The 17,337-nt window shown below is 43.0% G+C and overlaps 1 protein-coding gene across 3 annotated transcripts in view; it reads left to right on the top strand.

Moving 5' to 3' along the window:
- Positions 1 to 17,337, top strand: part of VIT (vitrin) — a 104,297-nt gene that overhangs the window by 63,023 nt on the left and 23,937 nt on the right. For 2 of the 3 annotated variants that reach the window (XM_075267503.1, XM_075267502.1), the window contains exons 6-17: positions 2,822 to 2,890; positions 3,703 to 3,924; positions 5,452 to 5,502; positions 6,588 to 6,629; positions 6,735 to 6,791; positions 10,427 to 10,480; positions 13,775 to 13,843; positions 13,927 to 13,995; positions 14,291 to 14,359; positions 15,339 to 15,407; positions 16,759 to 16,827; positions 16,913 to 16,981. In XM_075267503.1, coding sequence (XP_075123604.1) covers positions 2,822 to 2,890; positions 3,703 to 3,924; positions 5,452 to 5,502; positions 6,588 to 6,629; positions 6,735 to 6,791; positions 10,427 to 10,480; positions 13,775 to 13,843; positions 13,927 to 13,995; positions 14,291 to 14,359; positions 15,339 to 15,407; positions 16,759 to 16,827; positions 16,913 to 16,981 — 909 coding nt within the window. The remainder of the gene's footprint in view (positions 1 to 2,821; positions 2,891 to 3,702; positions 3,925 to 5,451; positions 5,503 to 6,587; positions 6,630 to 6,734; positions 6,792 to 10,426; positions 10,481 to 13,774; positions 13,844 to 13,926; positions 13,996 to 14,290; positions 14,360 to 15,338; positions 15,408 to 16,758; positions 16,828 to 16,912; positions 16,982 to 17,337) is intronic. The other variant, XM_075267504.1, reaches the window with a different exon arrangement.

Genomic DNA, 17,337 nt, shown 5'->3' with positions numbered 1-17,337 from the left:
GTTCATTCCCCATTCACACAGGGCTGTTGGTTACAAACAATGATGCCATATATTTAGCCAAAGCCAGCCAAGGATCCTGAAAGTATAAAAAGACTTCTATAGCATCTCTTCTCTCTTCTCACCAATTCTATATCAGGATCCGCCTCTTGCTGGGGCTAAAAAAGATGCAATGTGTGAATGAGGTCTAATCCCACCTTAGTATTGTGTTTTGGCTGCTAACATTCATCTTCTCACTTTTGCATGTTTATCGTCTAGTCTTATTTTATTCCCCATATAACAGTCAAAACCTTTTTCTTTTACAGCTGTTACTAAAATCTAAAAAAAAAAAGTTCTGCAATTATCTCTTAATATACAGTTTTGAGAAATACAAAGCACACCCTCGAATTCTATGGTTTGACACATCTGGATATAATAAACATTTGGTCCTTAGCTCCTGGATCCGGTATTCTGTTTGGGAAGTCTGCTTGGCCACCCCTCCCCGGATGGAATTACCTAATGTAATGACAAGTGGTGAGCTTATAAAAGCAGACGGATCCCATAGACTCAGGGGTGAACCTTCCCCTTTCGCCGCCCGAGGCGAACGATAGAAATACGCCCCCCCCCCCCCCCCGGAGGAGGGGGCGTGGTGTAGCGGGGGCGGTGCTTAGCAAAGGGGGCGTGGCTTAGCACCATTCGCAGGCAGAGAGCAGGCACGGAGATGTCCTGCTCTCTGCCTGAGCGTGAGGGGAGGCCACTGGAGCAGTGCTGCTCCAGTGGCCTCCCCAAACCACCGCTCGGTGCTAAGCCAGTCCAGGACAGCTTGTCCTGGACTGGCTTAGGTAAGAACTGGCTTAGGTAAGAAAAAATGCCGCCCTCCCTGGGGCCCTGGCATAGCGCCGCCTGAAACGCTCGCTTCAGGTCGCCTCATGGGAGGTGCGGCGCTGCATAGACTAGAATGGGGTCTGTGTGTTTTCCGCACGGTGTCCGCACGGAACATGCGGAGAAAAAAGTACTTCATGAACTAATAGAAAAAAGATGTGAACGGCTCACATTGAAGTCAATGGGAGGCGTTTTTTGGAGCCGGATTCTGAGGCGAATTCCGCGTCATAATCCAGTCCAAAAAGTCCCGTGTGAACTCAGCTTTAAGGTCCCATCACAGAATTTCAGTTGTCTTGAAATCTTGACTTTGGACCATTGCAATACCTTGATTCTTGCTTTTCAGCCATTCTTTTATAGAGTTGCTGGTGTTTCTGAAAGGTGCCCAGTTCCTGTTGCTACAAATAAGCTGATATCATCACCTCTGCACCACCATGCATGACAATTGATGTGAGGCCTTGTGCTGACATGCTGTGTTTGATTTTTACCAAACATGGCGCTGTGCATGACGGTCAAACATCTCCAGTTTAATTTAATCTATCCAAAGTCTTGTGGTTTATTTGCAAATTTGAAAACGTAAGACAAACATTTCACAAGCTAACAGAGGTCTGTAGTTTCTAAGATGTAGCTCATGGGGGTTTTTGCAGTTTCTCTGAGCACTGCATGGTCTGGCCATGGGGCGAATTAAAGATTGTCAACTGTCTTGAATGTTTTTCACTTGTGAATAATCTATAAAACTTTAGAATAATGGAGTTCAGATTGCTTAGATATAGCCTTATTACCGTTCCTAGATTGATATGTAGCAATAATTGCTTCTCTAAGGTTATTGCTGTTTTTCCTCCTCCTTTTCCTCCTAAATGTTCAGGGTCAGCAAACTGCCAAAACTTCTGCTTTTGTTGTGGTGGTCACGCTTGCTGAACACTGATGTTTAATGAATGAATGAATGAATTAGTTAATTAATGATGGACTTTTGATTAATAGCACGTCCCTTCTTAATTCCTATGGGAGCTGTAAGTGTGTACTTCATATTTCACATGCCCTTTCACAAGCGTAAACTTAGACAGGCAGTTGAAAGCATGTTTTATCACGGTCTCTTATGCTGGGTGATAAATCTTTTGTAATCTAAGTTTATAGAACCTATTTTGATCAGAAAATGCAATCTAAAAGTAGATGTACCCAGATATGCCAAAAAGCATTAATTTGCGGCAGATTTTAGTGAGTTTTATACATGGTAGGGTATTCACAATAAGAAATCTGCCCCTTTATATTGATGGGCCTTAGACACCTCCATCATAGGTATTTTACTTTAAGCTGTCTTGGATTTTCAGTGCTGAATTGTGCAATATCTGTACTCACTAAGGGTCCATTCACACGGAGAAAAATGGTGAAATTCCACACCAAATTCCTCACTATTTTCCTCCGTGTGAGTGGACCCTAAGCGTAAGTTCACAAGATGGAATTTCGAGGATAGGAAGATTTCTGCAGCATATTTTGCATGACGGGTTCAATCACAAAATCCAAAATGTGAATTTATCATAAAGGCTCTAAATCCGTACAGTCAATTCTTGAATCCTGTTTGCCTTTCCCTGTAACCTTTGCATGATACCTCTCCACATGTATAGTTCAATAAATCTAGTGCCTGCTGGCTGAGACTGGATTATTTTCTGAGAAATATCTTTATACTAATACTAACAAGCTTCAACATGACATCAAATAATCGCATGCATAGATAACTAAATCTAAACTGGGAACATTGTGGAAATCCTGGGCTCTGAAACTGACACATAAAATTATCAGCATGAATCTAACCTTTCCTGCAAAACAAGATTTTCCTAAAAATCTATATACAAATATATAAGCTTAAGGAAGAAACAAAAATGATTAATAATAAATAATCAAATCATTTATTCTATTATTTACAACACTACAATTATTTAATAGAATCATATTTGGTATTTCTACCCAGAAGGTAAAGGAAAGAAAGGTGTCACATACCCCACAGTTCTTGAGTTCGTTGAAGTCCCTGTCCCTGTAGGTAAGTTTTATCAAGGACATTGACACAGGTTAATAATATATTATAAGACAATTTAATATAAATATGCCTATTATAAATGTGGTATTAAATATATGACACGTACTGTAAATGTCTGAACAATTTAAAATGTAAGAGATGTTTACAGGTAGTCATATGGGAGAAGGCCCAAATTGTTTGTCTTTATTTTTTTGACAAGAAGGACATGCTTTATATTTCCACATAGAGAGTCAAACAAGCCAAGAATAAAAAATATTCAACAGACTCTTATAGAGGATTTCAATCCAGAACATTAAATCAGAGACTAAAGAACCATATTTGGAACCCAATGGCCCAGTGGACGAGAGCCAATATTTAGCCATATCGTTTGTCCCTTTTAAAGACGTTTCTTAGCCATTTCTGACCAGTTGTTACATTGTTAGCCTGACCAGACAACTGTAAGGTTTTGCCGTCAGTTTCTGCAAATTAATTCAAAGGAGAAAACCAAATATGGCTAAATATTGTTATTGCTATATACCAAAAACGGCCATCACAACTGAAAAATAGATAGATAGATACAGAGATAGATAGATAGATAGATAGATAGTAACTAAGTAAGTAAGTAACTAAAATATAATCATAAAACTACTAACACGACCCATTATAGTTAAAAATCCTCTTATGCCAATAATCCAAAGGTTGAACACAATAATATATATTCACCATTCGGAAAATTGGCATGTGGAGATAGTGGATTTAGCAGCTGCTGCTTTTGCGTTTCAATTAAATTAAAAATCTTCTTGAAATACATCAAAATCAAAATTTTTCTCTTGAAGAACCCGCACAGAGGGAAGCACCAGCTCCAACTGTAGCAAGAACAACCGCTTTAACTACCATTCCTACCACCACTCCTACAACACCAGAACCTACAACACCACAGCCCACCACTCCCAAACCTACAACTACCACACCCGCTACAACAACAACAACAACTACCACCCCAACAACTACGACGACAGCAAGGACAAGGCCACCCATCTTACGAGCCAGAGATACAGGTCAGTATGTTGAAGTAAAGGCTGCAGTAAAGGTAAAGTTTTAAGTTAAATAAATCCTAATAGCAGAAAAAAATTCACCTTGACAGAAAACAGTGGCACCCAACAGACTGGACTTACAATGGAGTCATTGGGTTTCCATGCTCTAAAAAATATAGCGCACCATTTTTTTCAGATGGAACTCCAAATGCAGATCTAAACTTAGCCTATCACAGGATGCCTATACAGTTACATTTTTTTGCTGTGTAATTCCTGGTAAAGGACAGACATTGATTTACAGGGGGTGCTTTAACCCTCAGGCCTTTCTGTCCTCTGAATCCAAAGCCCGGCCACCAAAGTGTCCCCTGACCCAGAGTAGTGGAAAACCTACCTACTAAATAACTTTGTACTAGTCCTTCCCAATGATGTAACACAGTAAGGCCTCCTTCACATCTGATTTTGTAATCCATTCGGGGGAGTCTGCATAGGGACCCCCCCAAACGGAATACCAAATGCATTGTCAAGCGGTGTGCAGTGAAAGCACACGGAACCCATAGACTATAATGGGGTCCGTGTGCTTTCCGCACAGTCTCTGCACGGAACATGTGGACAGAAAAGTAGTTCACAATCTACTTTCCTGTCCGCATGACTCATGCGGAGACCTGCAGAAAGCACACAGACCCCATCACAGTCTATGGGGTCCATGTGCTTTCACTATACACCACTTGCCAATGCGTTCAGCAGTCCATTCGTGGGGGTTCCCCAGAACGGATCACCGACACAAATGTGAACGAGGCCTTACTGTATAACACAGCACTTCTGTAGATCAATATACAGCATACTGTATACCGTAACTAAACAGTTCTGTCTACTTTGCCTTCTCTTGGTTATGGTGCTATGTGCAGACATATCATAGGTGGGAAGAAGTCACCGACCTCAAAACAACGTGCAAAACATTAATAAAAAAAAATAGTTCCCACCACCCCGAACAAAACATAACTAAACCAAACACAAGTCAAATGTGGGCACTGAAATAGGGAAATCTTTCTCAATGTTTTTCTGTAAAAACAAGGGTCTCTATATTTTTTTTTATTGATACCATAAGCTCATCTTGCTGAGAACCAGCAATAAATAATCTGAAGCATGGGAAAGAAACATCAATTCATACAGAGTTTGATACTAGAAAACATGTTTAGAAAATGCTCACACTGATTATTTTCTGATAAAATTGACTTACTTTTTCTAGAGATTTTGTTAAACCTCCTCCATGTTGGTCAGACATCTTGAATGATTTTATGTGACAAATTCCATTTTATTTCTATCAAAATTTCCACTTTGAAACTGTTTAGATTGTGATACTAGATTATAATATATATTGTATGTCATGCTATCATCTTTGCTGTTGAGGTTTACTAAATTTCATATATAATGTATCTAATAATTCTCAGGCTATCAATAATGAATAAAAGGTTGTGTGTTCCTCTATAAATATAACACGGTTATAACAATGAAATAGAATGCTAAATATCACCATTTTATCTTTACTTTTAGCTGCCAGTAATATCCATCCAGCTTATTCATCGGTCGCCGCTGCCTCATCGAGTAAGTTAGTAGACCTGGTTATATTCACAAGGAAGTTCTTCAAGTAATATATTTGTCCTATTTTTTTCAGTAGGACTGTTTGGCCCCTACCTGCCACCTTTATACAAAGGCACATAAGTGTTTAAGTGTGAAAAGAGTTTTTTTTTTATCTCTTACTTCTATGCTGGGATCTGACCACTTAAAGTTATTGAACTAAGGAGTGATCTGATGGCGATGACGCCACAGTTGGTGGAGCTGTCTGATTCAGGCTCCGTCCTGTGTAGCTGATCAGTGGTAGTGCCAGTTTGTCAGACCCCCACAGATTAAAAGCCTAAAAAGCCCTTTTAAAGGAGTATTCCCATCTCAAGGATCCTATCTATACTGGTAGCTTATGTAAATGGAAGACTTTTCCTAAATAGATTGCATTAGACATCCTGCTTTGTTTGCCTGCTATGTGAACTAATTCCTCCTATTATTTACACACGTTTCCATAACCACAGACCTGTGTGATAGCTCAAGTGATGTCACTCACTGCTCTGCCCGCAGGACAATCAGACCAGCTAATTGCAGTTTGCTGATAAAGCTGAGTCTGTTATCTCTCTATGTAAACACACAGATAACACTGAGTCCATTCTGTACAAGCATGTGCATATTATCTGATCTACTTCATAGTGCATTTAGCAAGCTGAGAGTTGGGGGGGGGGGGGGGAGAAATACAGGAAGTAAGAAGGAGACAAGGAACAAGGAGATGGGAAAACCTCTTTAACTACATAAGATATTTCCCACAAGTATCAGTATAATTTATTAATTTTCAATAATTGTCAATTCCTTTGGTTTTCAAATGGCTCAGAGTATGACTGGCAGAGGAACCTGAATGTCCCAGTCAAAGTCCTTCTTTATAAATCACTGCAATAAATTTAAAGACTCAAAGCCTTTTCTTATGGTTGGGCATTAATGCTTCGCTAGTGGAACCCTGATCTGGGTTTACAAGGCATGGTGGTTCATCTGTCGGTTGGCTGTGCCCGATAGTGCAGCTTATTCCCATTCACATGTTATTAAGGTTTAAATTCCAGGAAACTCCTTTAACCTATTTATGTAATCTTCAGGGCAAGCAGTACCAGCCGTACCAGGCCGAGCGCCAAATCAAGGTGTGGCATATTATTTTTACTGCATTGAAACAAATGTGCATGTCTAATATATTGGAAGCTGCATATTTTAGACTATGAAACTAATTATGTCTCCTTGTCTTAAAGCTGTCAGGTCTCCAACAACATATTCAAGTAGCCGACAAATCTTAAGGAGCAATCCAGGTGAGATACATCTTATTATGAACTAAAGGCCCAATAGCAGTGACTTGCCCTGCCATAATGATTTACAAATTATAGGGTAGCTGTAACTAATCACATATAATATTGGTGGCGTTGCCCATAGCGAACACTTAGATTATGGCTATCACATGTCTATGTAATGAAGGAAAACCAAGGGTAAGTTCACAGAGCAGAAAGAAGAATTTCTTTTTGTTTTCCTCCGCCATTTTCTGCCCGCACGCATGATAGGATGCCGATGCAGAGCACTGTCACGGCTTTCATTAGGTTCAGATGAATGGACATACAAAGCAGGGAGTCTTGAGCTGTGGAAAGATCTCAGCAAGATACTTATTTTTGTTTTCAATGGGAGGCAGAATATGCGTGGAATCCGTGGCAAATTCCTCCTAAGGGACAGTGGCGGATCCAGGGTTTGCGGGGCCCTGGGCAATTGACTTTGGCGGGGCCCTACTTACTGGGGGGTCTCGCACTTCTAACCTGTACTTCCCAACTGTCGAAGACTAGAAAGAGGGAACAAGCAGCGCACCGCAGCAAATTAGGCCCCGCCCACTTTTATGTTGACTCCACCCATTCTCATTCAATTTTCATGTGATTCCACACAGTATAATCCTCCTACAGTCACCCGTAAATTATATGTCCCCCCCTCCATCTCTCCCCCATTTTCATATACACCCTTCACCTACCCCTAGTTTCATGTCCCCCCTCTATCTCTGTCCCCAGTTTCATGCCATTCTCTCACTTTATCTGCCCACAGTTTCATTTCCCCCCGTCTCTGCCCCAGTGTCATGCCGTTCTCCCCCTTCATCTGCCCCAGTGTCATGCCGTTCTCCCCCCTTCATCTGCCCCAGTGCCATGCCGTTCTCCCCCCTCCATCTGCCCCAGTGTCATGCCGTTCTCCCCCCTCCATCTGCCCCAGTGTCATGCCGTTCTCCCCCCTCCATCTGCCCCAGTGTCATGCTGTTCTCCCCCCTCCATCTGCCCCAGTGTCATGCCGTTCTCCCCCCCTCCATCTGCCCCAGTGTCATGCTGTTCTCTCCCCCCTTCATCTGCCCCAGTGCCATGCCGTTCTCCCCCTTCATTTGCCCCAGTGTCATGCCGTTCTCCCCCCTTCATCTGCCCCAGTGCCATGCCGTTCTCCCCCCTCCATCTGCCCCAGTGTCATGCCGTTCTCCCCCCTCCATCTGCCCCAGTGTCATGCCGTTCTCCCCCCTTCATCTGCCCCAGTGTCATGCCGTTCTCCCCCCTCCATCTGCCCCTGTGTCATGCCGTTTTCCCCCCTCCATCTGCCCCAGTGTCATGCTGTTCTCCCCCCTCCATCTGCCCCAGTGTCATGCCGTTCTCTCCCCCCTTCATCTGCCCCAGTGCCATGCCGTTCTCCCCCCTCCATCTGCCCCAGTGTCATGCCGTTCTCCCCCCTCCATCTGCCCCAGTGTCATGCCGTTCTCCCCCCTCCATCTGCCCCAGTGTCATGCCGTTCTCCCCCCTCCATCTGCCCCAGTGTCATGCCGTTCTCCCCCTCCATCTGCCCCAGTGTCATGCCGTTCTCCCCCCCTCCATCTGCCCCAGTGTCATGCCGTTCTCCCCCCTCCATCTGCCCCAGTGTCATGCCGTTCTCCCCCCTCCATCTGCCCCAGTGTCATGCCGTTCTCCCCCCTCCATCTGCCCCAGTGTCATGCCGTTCTCCCCCCTCCATCTGCACCAGTGTCATGCCGTTCTCCCCCCCTCCATCTGCCCCAGTGTCATGCTGTTCTCTGCCCCCTTCATCTGCCCCAGTGCCATGCCGTTCTCCCCCTTCATTTGCCCCAGTGTCATGCCGTTCTCCCCCCTTCATCTGCCCCAGTGCCATGCCGTTCTCCCCCCTCCATCTGCCCCAGTGTCATGCCGTTCTCCCCCCTCCATCTGCCCCAGTGTCATGCCGTTCTCCCCCCTTCATCTGCCCCAGTGTCATGCCATTTTCCCCCCTCCATCTGCCCCAGTGTCATGCTGTTCTCCCCCCTCTATCTGCCCCAGTGTCATGCCGTTTTCTCCCCCCTTCATCTGCCCCAGTGCCATGCCGTTCTCCCCCCTCCATCTGCCCCAGTGTCATGCCGTTCTCCCCCCTCCATCTGCCCCAGTGTCATGCCGTTCTCCCCCCTCCATCTGCCCCAGTGTCATGCCGTTCTCCCCCCTCCATCTGCCCCAGTGTCATGCTGTTCTCTCCCCCCTTCATCTGCCCCAGTGCCATGCCGTTCTCCCCCCTCCATCTGCCCCAGTGTCATGCTGTTCTCCCCCCCCTTCATCTGCCCCAGTGTCATGCCGTTCTCACGTTCTCACACACACACACACACACTCACCATTCCTCGCTCCCCCGCAGCTCTCTCCCTCATACACATATTGTAGGCGCGATGTGACATCATCACATCGTGGCTACAAATGCCGGAGCTCAGCGTTAAAGCAGGAGCTGAGCTGTGACAGCTTCTGCTTTAAACGCCTATGTTGTCAGCTCATCGGCGTCCTACCTGCTGAGCTCAGTTGGAATCAGGACATGCCGACCGGGACCATTTTGTTAGGTCCCGGCCGCGCCGCGGGGCCCCGGGCGGTTGCCCGGCTCGCCCGGCCCTGGATCCGCCCCTGCTAAGGGAGCTTGTTTACTAGGCTCGAAGGGGCAAGATTTATGAAGATTGACTTTTTTGGGCTCGTTCACATGGGGCAAGAGGGGGTGGATTTTGGTGCTGAATCCTCCTCAAAATCCGTCCCCTCTCAATAGAGGTCTATGCCGACCGCTAGCGTTCTTTTTTCCCGCTAGTGGAAAAAAGAAGCGAGCTGCCCTTTCTTCAAGTGGATTCCGCGGCTGATCCAACCGCGGCGTCTGCCTCGCTGCAGCACCCTCCGCACTACGCCCATTCATTTGGCCTACTCCGGAGCGGGAAGCCGCAACTGTTGGAAGCAATTTTTGAGAGTGAAGAAACAATGAACTCTAGAAAATGACTTTGCTTTTTCAACAAAACGATAAGACATATGGCATGAAAAAAATTAAGTCACAAAGGTTCAGCTTATCACCCAGCCAAGGATCATGAAAAAGCAAACCAGTGTTGAATACAGTCCCTTGTAATTGGAAGAAGCGGTGATGGGGTAAAGCCTGCTTGGGTAGGATCGGAACTCCAAATGTGAATATGCAGCACATCACTGGCAGTTAGAAGGACCTTTATTCCATGATGTACTTCGATACAATGTGATTCTAATTGTATCCCCGATTATTTGTATAAGAACCAGGGATACGGTTGGAAACGCGTAGGTTCTCTTCAATGATGTATTTGTATTCTTCATGACATAAAGGTTCATAATGTGCTGGATATTATCATTCACACTTGGTGGAAAAAATCTTTCAGCTATATTGTATAAGTAGTTTTATAAAATCCTGTCCAATACTATATAATAGGAACAACTGCCAGAAATAATTTCCTGCTGTAGAAAAGCGGTTTAAAACAGAATCTCAAACAATTCTTTTAATCATCTTATTTATTTCTTAAATGTTCTTTACCAAGAGGTGGCACTATTGCTGCCTTTCATAGCTTCTAATGAAAACTTAGCATCACGTGCATTTCATTCACAGACATATATGTGCATTGTATCTATAACAGGTGCCGGTAGGATTCAGCAAATTTTAGCTGAAAAGGCTAGCCAAGCAAATTCTGGTAAGTTTAAGAGAAAATATCACCTTATTGTTTTTTATTTTATATTTTATAACTTCTTCATTTTGACATTTGAAACAATGAGAAAAGGAAAGAGAAAGAAATAAGACATCCCTATTCATATATCCCTCTTAACCCCCCCCCCCCCTCTATATGCTGGAAACTTATTGCTATATTGATATGTAAGTATTGTCATGTTGAGATTTGGGTATATGTGTAAGGGGTATCTCCCGCAGTGAGCGCACATAAACCCAATTGTGTTTTGAGATTAAAATGTCATATTCTCCACTAGAAGTAATGATTCTAGCTAGGGGAGAGCTATGTCTATACATAAGAACCAGGAGAGAATGCCTAACTTAATGCCTAACTAAATATATATCTATACACTGTATATCCATATAAAATGATGGTGAGTTATATGTTGGGAAAAAATGCATTCCTGCTATAATATAGAGCTACTGTCTACAATTATTGCCCTGAGAGATAAAGCTTAAAGGGATTCTATCATTAGAATCCCGTTTTTAACTAAGCCCACATCGGAATAGCCTTAAGAAGGGCTATTCTTCCCCTACCTTTAGAATTCTTCTCTGCGCCGTCGTTTGGTAGATATCCTGGTTTTCATTATTATGCTAATGATTCTCCAGGCAACACAGGAGGCATTCCCCCGTACTCAAAAGGCACTGGGGACATCCCCTGTGCTGTTTGAAAACTCTCCAGTTCCGCCTCCTTCTTCTTCTCCACCTCTTCTCCCGCGACACTGCACGTCTTCATCCAAAAGCGCCGACTGCGCGTGTCCATCGGCCATTTTCCTGTGGCCTCTCTTGTTTGGCCACAGGAAAATGACCGACTGTGCCGACAATGCACAGGAAAATGGCCGACGGACATGTGCTATCGGCGCTTTTGGATGAAGACTTGCGGTGACACAGGAGAAAAGGTGGAGGTGGAGAAGAAGATGGGGGGAGCTGGAGAGTTTTCAAGCAGCACAGGGGATGCCCCTAATACTGTTTGAGAGCAGGGGAACGTCCCCTGTGCTGTCTGGAGACTCATTAGCATAACGGCGAAAACCGGGATATCTACCGAACGGCAGTGCGGAGAAGAATTCTAAAGGTAAATGAAGAAGAGCTTTTCTTAAGGCTATTCCGATGTAGGCTTAGTTAAAAACAGGATTCTAATGATAGAATCTTCCAGCAACCCTAAAAGGCTTTTACAAACTTTTCACTCCTTACTCACACCCAAGGTGCAGACACCATTCACAGACCTTAGTGCTTATGACCTGGCCACTTATTTCCATGATAAAATTGATAAGATCCGTCAGGAAATAACTGCCAAATCCCCAGGTGGCATTGATTCCCACACCTACCATAGTACTGATCCCCTCACAAATCGCACTTCAGACTGTCCATTTTCATTTTTTAAACCTGTTACAGAAGAGGAAGTATCCCAGCTACTTTCTTCATCTCACCTTACAACCTGCAGTAGTGACCCCTTCCCCTCACACCTTCTCCAATCTCTGTCGCCTGCTGTCACCATTTACCTTACTAAAATATTTAACCTCTCTATCTTCTGGAATTTTCCCATCCTCTTTCAAGCATGCTGTCATAACCCCGCTATTGAAAAAACCCTCCCTGGGCCTGTCCTGTGCTGCTAACTATCCACCCATCTCTAACCTCCCCTTTATCTCTAAAATCTTGGAACACCTGGTCTATTCTAGTTTAATCTGCTATCTCTCTGCTAACTCTTTGCTTGACCCCTTACAATCTGGTTTCCGCGCTCTGCACTCTACTGAAACGGCTCTCACAAAAGTCTCCAATGATCTCCTGATGGCTAAATCTAATGGTGACTTCTCTCTTCTTATTCTTCTGGACCTCTCTGCAGCATTTGACACTGTTGACCATCATCTCCTCCTCACTATGCTCCGTTCAGTCGGCATCAAGGACACTGCGCTCTCCTGGTTCACCTCTTATCTCTCAGACCACACTTTCAGTGTATCATTTGTGAGCTCTGTTTCTTCCCCTCTTTACATTGCTGCTGGGGTTCCTCAGGACTTGGTCCTAGGCCCCCTGCTGTTCTCTCTCTACACAGCCCCCATTAGACAAACCATCACCAGATTTGGCTTCAGGTACCATCTTTATGCTGATGACACCCAATTATACACATCTTCCCGTAACGTCACCCCTGCACTAATACAGAACACCAGTGACTGTCTTTCTGCTGTCTGAAATATCATGCCTTCGCTCTATCTGAAACTAAATCTCTCTAAGACTGAACTAATACTGTTTACAACATCTAATAGATCTGTCCCTAATATATCCATTGCAGTCTCAGGCCTTACTATAACTCCTAGGCAGCATGCCCGCTGCCTCAGGGTCATGTTTGACTCAGACCTTTCCTTCACCCCCCATATTGAATCATTTGCATCCTCATTTCACCTCCACCTCATAAAACATCTCCAGAATACGCCCTTTCCTTACCAGAGATACATTAAAGACACTTATTGTCTCTCTGATTCATTCTCGCCTTGACTACTGTAACTCCTTACTAGTCGGTCTTCCCCTTATCACACATTACCCCACACGATATTCTGCCATTTCAAGCTAACTTTATATGTCCAAGCACCATCCACATGTTAAAGCACATGACTGGTGACAGCTCATACAGTTTTATGTTTGTGTAATGACAGTAACCTCTATTAAAAAATTATCTGACTCCTGTATAAGCAATGCTACCTCCGATGCCGCCCCTGCTACCTCTTGTGTCACCCCCTCTACCTCATAGATTATAAACTCTTGTGAGCAGGGCCCTCAGTCCCATTGTGTGAAATGACTATTTCTTTGTAATGTATCTTTGTTGTCTCTACTTGAACCCTACAAATTGTACAGTGCTGCGGAATATGTTGGCGCTATATAAATAAAATGTATTATTATAGAATCCCTTTATGAAAGACAAAAACATATAAAGTCCAATCTCTGTTAAAATTATGTACAAGAACTGCTTTTACTAACTGAATTGGAAAGAGTAAAAGTTGTCTGCTGTGTTGGAGAGCTGAGTTATAGTTTTTGGAATAACATTACAATGAGTGTATCAGAAACAGCTGCCAATAATGTTAAGTTGGCAATAATATGCACTTTTATGTAAATGCCGGCTGTTGTGAAACTATTCTCGCGAATAAACAAGAACACCATTAAATTCCAGAATCCTCACATAATATTTAATCCATTACTGACCATAGACTTAACATTTCATCTAAATTTTCTAATGTGTTATTATAGTTATTTTATTTAGATGTTATATTTTAAGGCACTCAAAGACGAGACTGGCAAAGCCCTAGTCGGGTAAATGTACCGGTTGTGCAAAGAAGACCAGCAGGTATGATGTTACTATGCATATGTGAAGTGAAGGCTTTTGGCTTGTTGACTTACTATTGTGACACATATATAATACACTCACAGTTCCGGAGAGAAGCAACGTGGCACCTAACACTCGACAAAGCTGGTCATCAGACACACGTGATCCTCAAGGTAAGGGCTCATACACGCGACTCATAATGGCTTTGTGTAACCTTTAAGGCTATGTTCATATCTGTGTCAAAGACTAAATCACAGCGCCTGCCTAATTCACGTACAACTTTTTCATCTGCTGCTTTCAGTTTTGTCCCAATGGCCCTGGCCTAAGGGAATCCATAATGGTTGTCACTTTGTGTCCTCTACATGGGTGTCTATAAGGGTCTATAGATGGATGCAAAAAATATGAAAAAACATACACAGGAAAGTTTTAAGATTTCCACATGGCTTAAAATACATTTACTTATTATAGGTGCTCCGCGTCGGGACTGGCAAACTCCAAGCCGGGTGAATGTTCCAGTTGTGCAGCGACGTCCACCAGGTAAGAATATTTTTTCTTATCTTTAAAAATTGTGTGTAAATAATTTTGAATATAAGATTTATCTCTTACCAGCATCCTGTTTTAAGCTGAAATGTCTCTAAGACATTATATTATGACCGAGCACTTGGTGTTTACCTTTTTTCTATATTCTTAACATTGTAGTTCTCCCCTCACTGAAGTATAGCAGGGTTAGGGGGATATCGTCACTCCTTGGGGAGAGACCACCATATAGGTGTGTGGAGACTTATTAAGCCTTTAGCACTCCACTTTGCAAGAGACCATGGGAAGAATATGCAAATCTGTCTTCCATGATGTAATTAGGAAGTCAGGTACCTCAGTGTTGCAAACCAATAGAGGGCGCTCACTGGAATGTGCAAGTCTGTCTTCCCTGATGTAATTAGGAAGACAGAATCTCAGTGATATAGCCCAATAAAGGCTGCTCCCTTTAACATCATGCTCGACCTTCCAAGAGGCCTTTGTTTTGCAATGATGCTGGGATTATTACCAGGTATAGTCTCTCAACCGAGTATAGCAGGTCATCATCCTGTCCTCATCTCTGTCTGATATCTTCAATCCTGCCTGGTATTTCTCATTCCTGTTCTACAGAGGATGTGTTTCACATGCTGGGAAGCAGACCACAAATAGTGCAGCTTCTAAATAACAGAGCAGTCTGATATTTGTGAAGAATGGGAGTAATTACAGCATAACCTTACATCTTATAATAGAGGGGCAGCTGTAAAGTAATTGGGGATGTCTTTGATTAGGAAGAAGAAACCTGGGAACTGCGGACTAACAAAGTAAGTCCAGGCAGCATGAAAACAACTGTGCTGCACGGAATTGGGCAAAAGAATGAAAAATACTTCTCAGCTATGGTGTAACCATCTAGTTGGAAACCCCTTGAAATACAGTTACATATATAACGTCTGCTATCTAATAATACAATGGTATGTGCTAAGTAACCATCTGTTTATTTCCATAGCTCCAGAGAGCAGTAATAGTGCTCCTCCATCTTCTCCAAACTGGTTTTCAGAGACATATGACACTGAAGGTATTGGCTAATTTGAAAATATAAATTTATAAATGACCAAGAAAAACAAGAAATTGCTGTAATTTCAGTTATTCTGTACCCATTTATATCACATTAACCCACTGATTGAAGGACTACAGGTCCTTCAACATGTTGCAGAAAAGCTGCAGCTTTTTTTGTTGTTGCAAATTGTTGCTGCAGTTTTGGGGGTTTTTTTGAGGCAAAGCCAAGAGAGGGTTCAAGAATGGAAAATGAAAATTAAATACTTAAATGTACAAAAGACAGAGCTTTTCCACAACACATAGCCTCAGTCTTAGGGTCTGTTCACACAGAGTTTTTTGGCAGCAGATTTTGACATGGAATCTGCCTCAAAATCTGAGCCAAAATGGTTCCCATTGACTTCAATGGGAGCCGCTCGCTTGTTTTTTCCGCTAGCTAACGGAAGAGGGAGATGAGTGAGCTATACCCACCAGCTATTGCCAATGGTGAATCCTGTATTATCTCACTCCATCTTTACAGTAAATATGGTACCTTTCATTGTAATGCTCTCTCTGATGATATTGAGATAACTGCTGAAAAATTAGCTCTACAGAAGAGGAATTAGCAGCCTGTTGTAAGAATTAGCAGCTGGTTCAAAAACATAACTTGTATATATAAAAAAAAAACTTTCTCTTTAAATTATTATGAACTGTGTAACTGAGAACTCCAGAAGCATAGTAAGGTATGGTCATGGTATGGTATGGTATAGTATGGTCATGTTGGAGCATATATAAGGCTTTATCTGCACTTCTCAGTGCCTCGCTGTGCAGCTCAAATGAAAAGACATACCCAAAATTGCTAGGCATGGACCAAACATGTATCATTTAGGATTACATGGTGATCCATTACATGGCCTGGTGTCTGCAGGAGGAAATGTCACCACAGTAGTGCAAGAATTGTCTTCCCTTTTCCTTCGTTTCTAAATACTTTTGCGATGCATCTCCATTTTAGCACAGGTTTATTCAAGTATAGCTGATATACTTGTGTACTAAATGTGTGTTTATTTTATAACATACGGTATTTAAGCTATGTTCACACATGTAAGAGACTCCGTCACAGTGTCACAGCCTGAAATCAATGGGCAAAAAAGTCCTGCACACACAGCTATTTTATCCTTCTCTTTCAGTTTATAAACAATGGACACCCAATGAATTGTAGTCAATGGGGTCCATCGGGCTCTATATGTAACCACTATATTAGTGGTCCACCTATTTGTTGTTCTGATCCTCCCATAGACCAGAGCAGACAGCTGACACTAGCTAACCTATCGTTATATTGCAGAAGACAGACAGCACCATAACCATAGATAATATGAGTTTTTTATCTGTTTCAGGGACACAAAGACGTGAATGGGGAAGTCAAAACCAACGTCTGAATGTTCCACCAGTACGCAGACCAGCAGGTATGTGCAAACACTTATTGTCATGATATCCTTCCCCTCAGTTGGTACATAACTAATACAACTAATATCATATTAATATTTTTAGCTCCAGAAAGTAGCAATGTGGCTCCCCCTGCTGCGCCGTACTGGCCCGTGGAAACACGTGATACTCAAGGTGACCTAGATCCTTCATTTTAGGGCTGCTATATATCAATGATATTTATCTCTGTATTGGCATTGAAATGTTTTACTATAGACCTTCCCTACACATCCTTGGTCACAGCCAAACACAAAAAAACCTTCCGTTATCTACTGTAAGACTTATATAGTAGAAGCAATAAAGTCACTGATCACTTAAGAAACGGTTTTTAAAATACACCATTAGGAAATTCTGAGAAATTCTCTGTTCACGACTCTCATCTATTAACCAGAAAGGGGAAAATTTATCTAGCCATCTACGCCAGTTTTCTGATGTTCATGGGTGTTAATGTGGCATATTTTTGGCACACGGCCCTTTATTCCACCAAAGAT

The sequence above is a fragment of the Leptodactylus fuscus genome, chromosome 3, assembly GCF_031893055.1.
Source record: "Leptodactylus fuscus isolate aLepFus1 chromosome 3, aLepFus1.hap2, whole genome shotgun sequence".
Taxonomy (NCBI): Eukaryota; Metazoa; Chordata; class Amphibia; order Anura; family Leptodactylidae; genus Leptodactylus; species Leptodactylus fuscus.
Note: the sequence above shows the minus strand (reverse complement) of the source record. Positions and strands in the feature narration are given on the sequence as shown.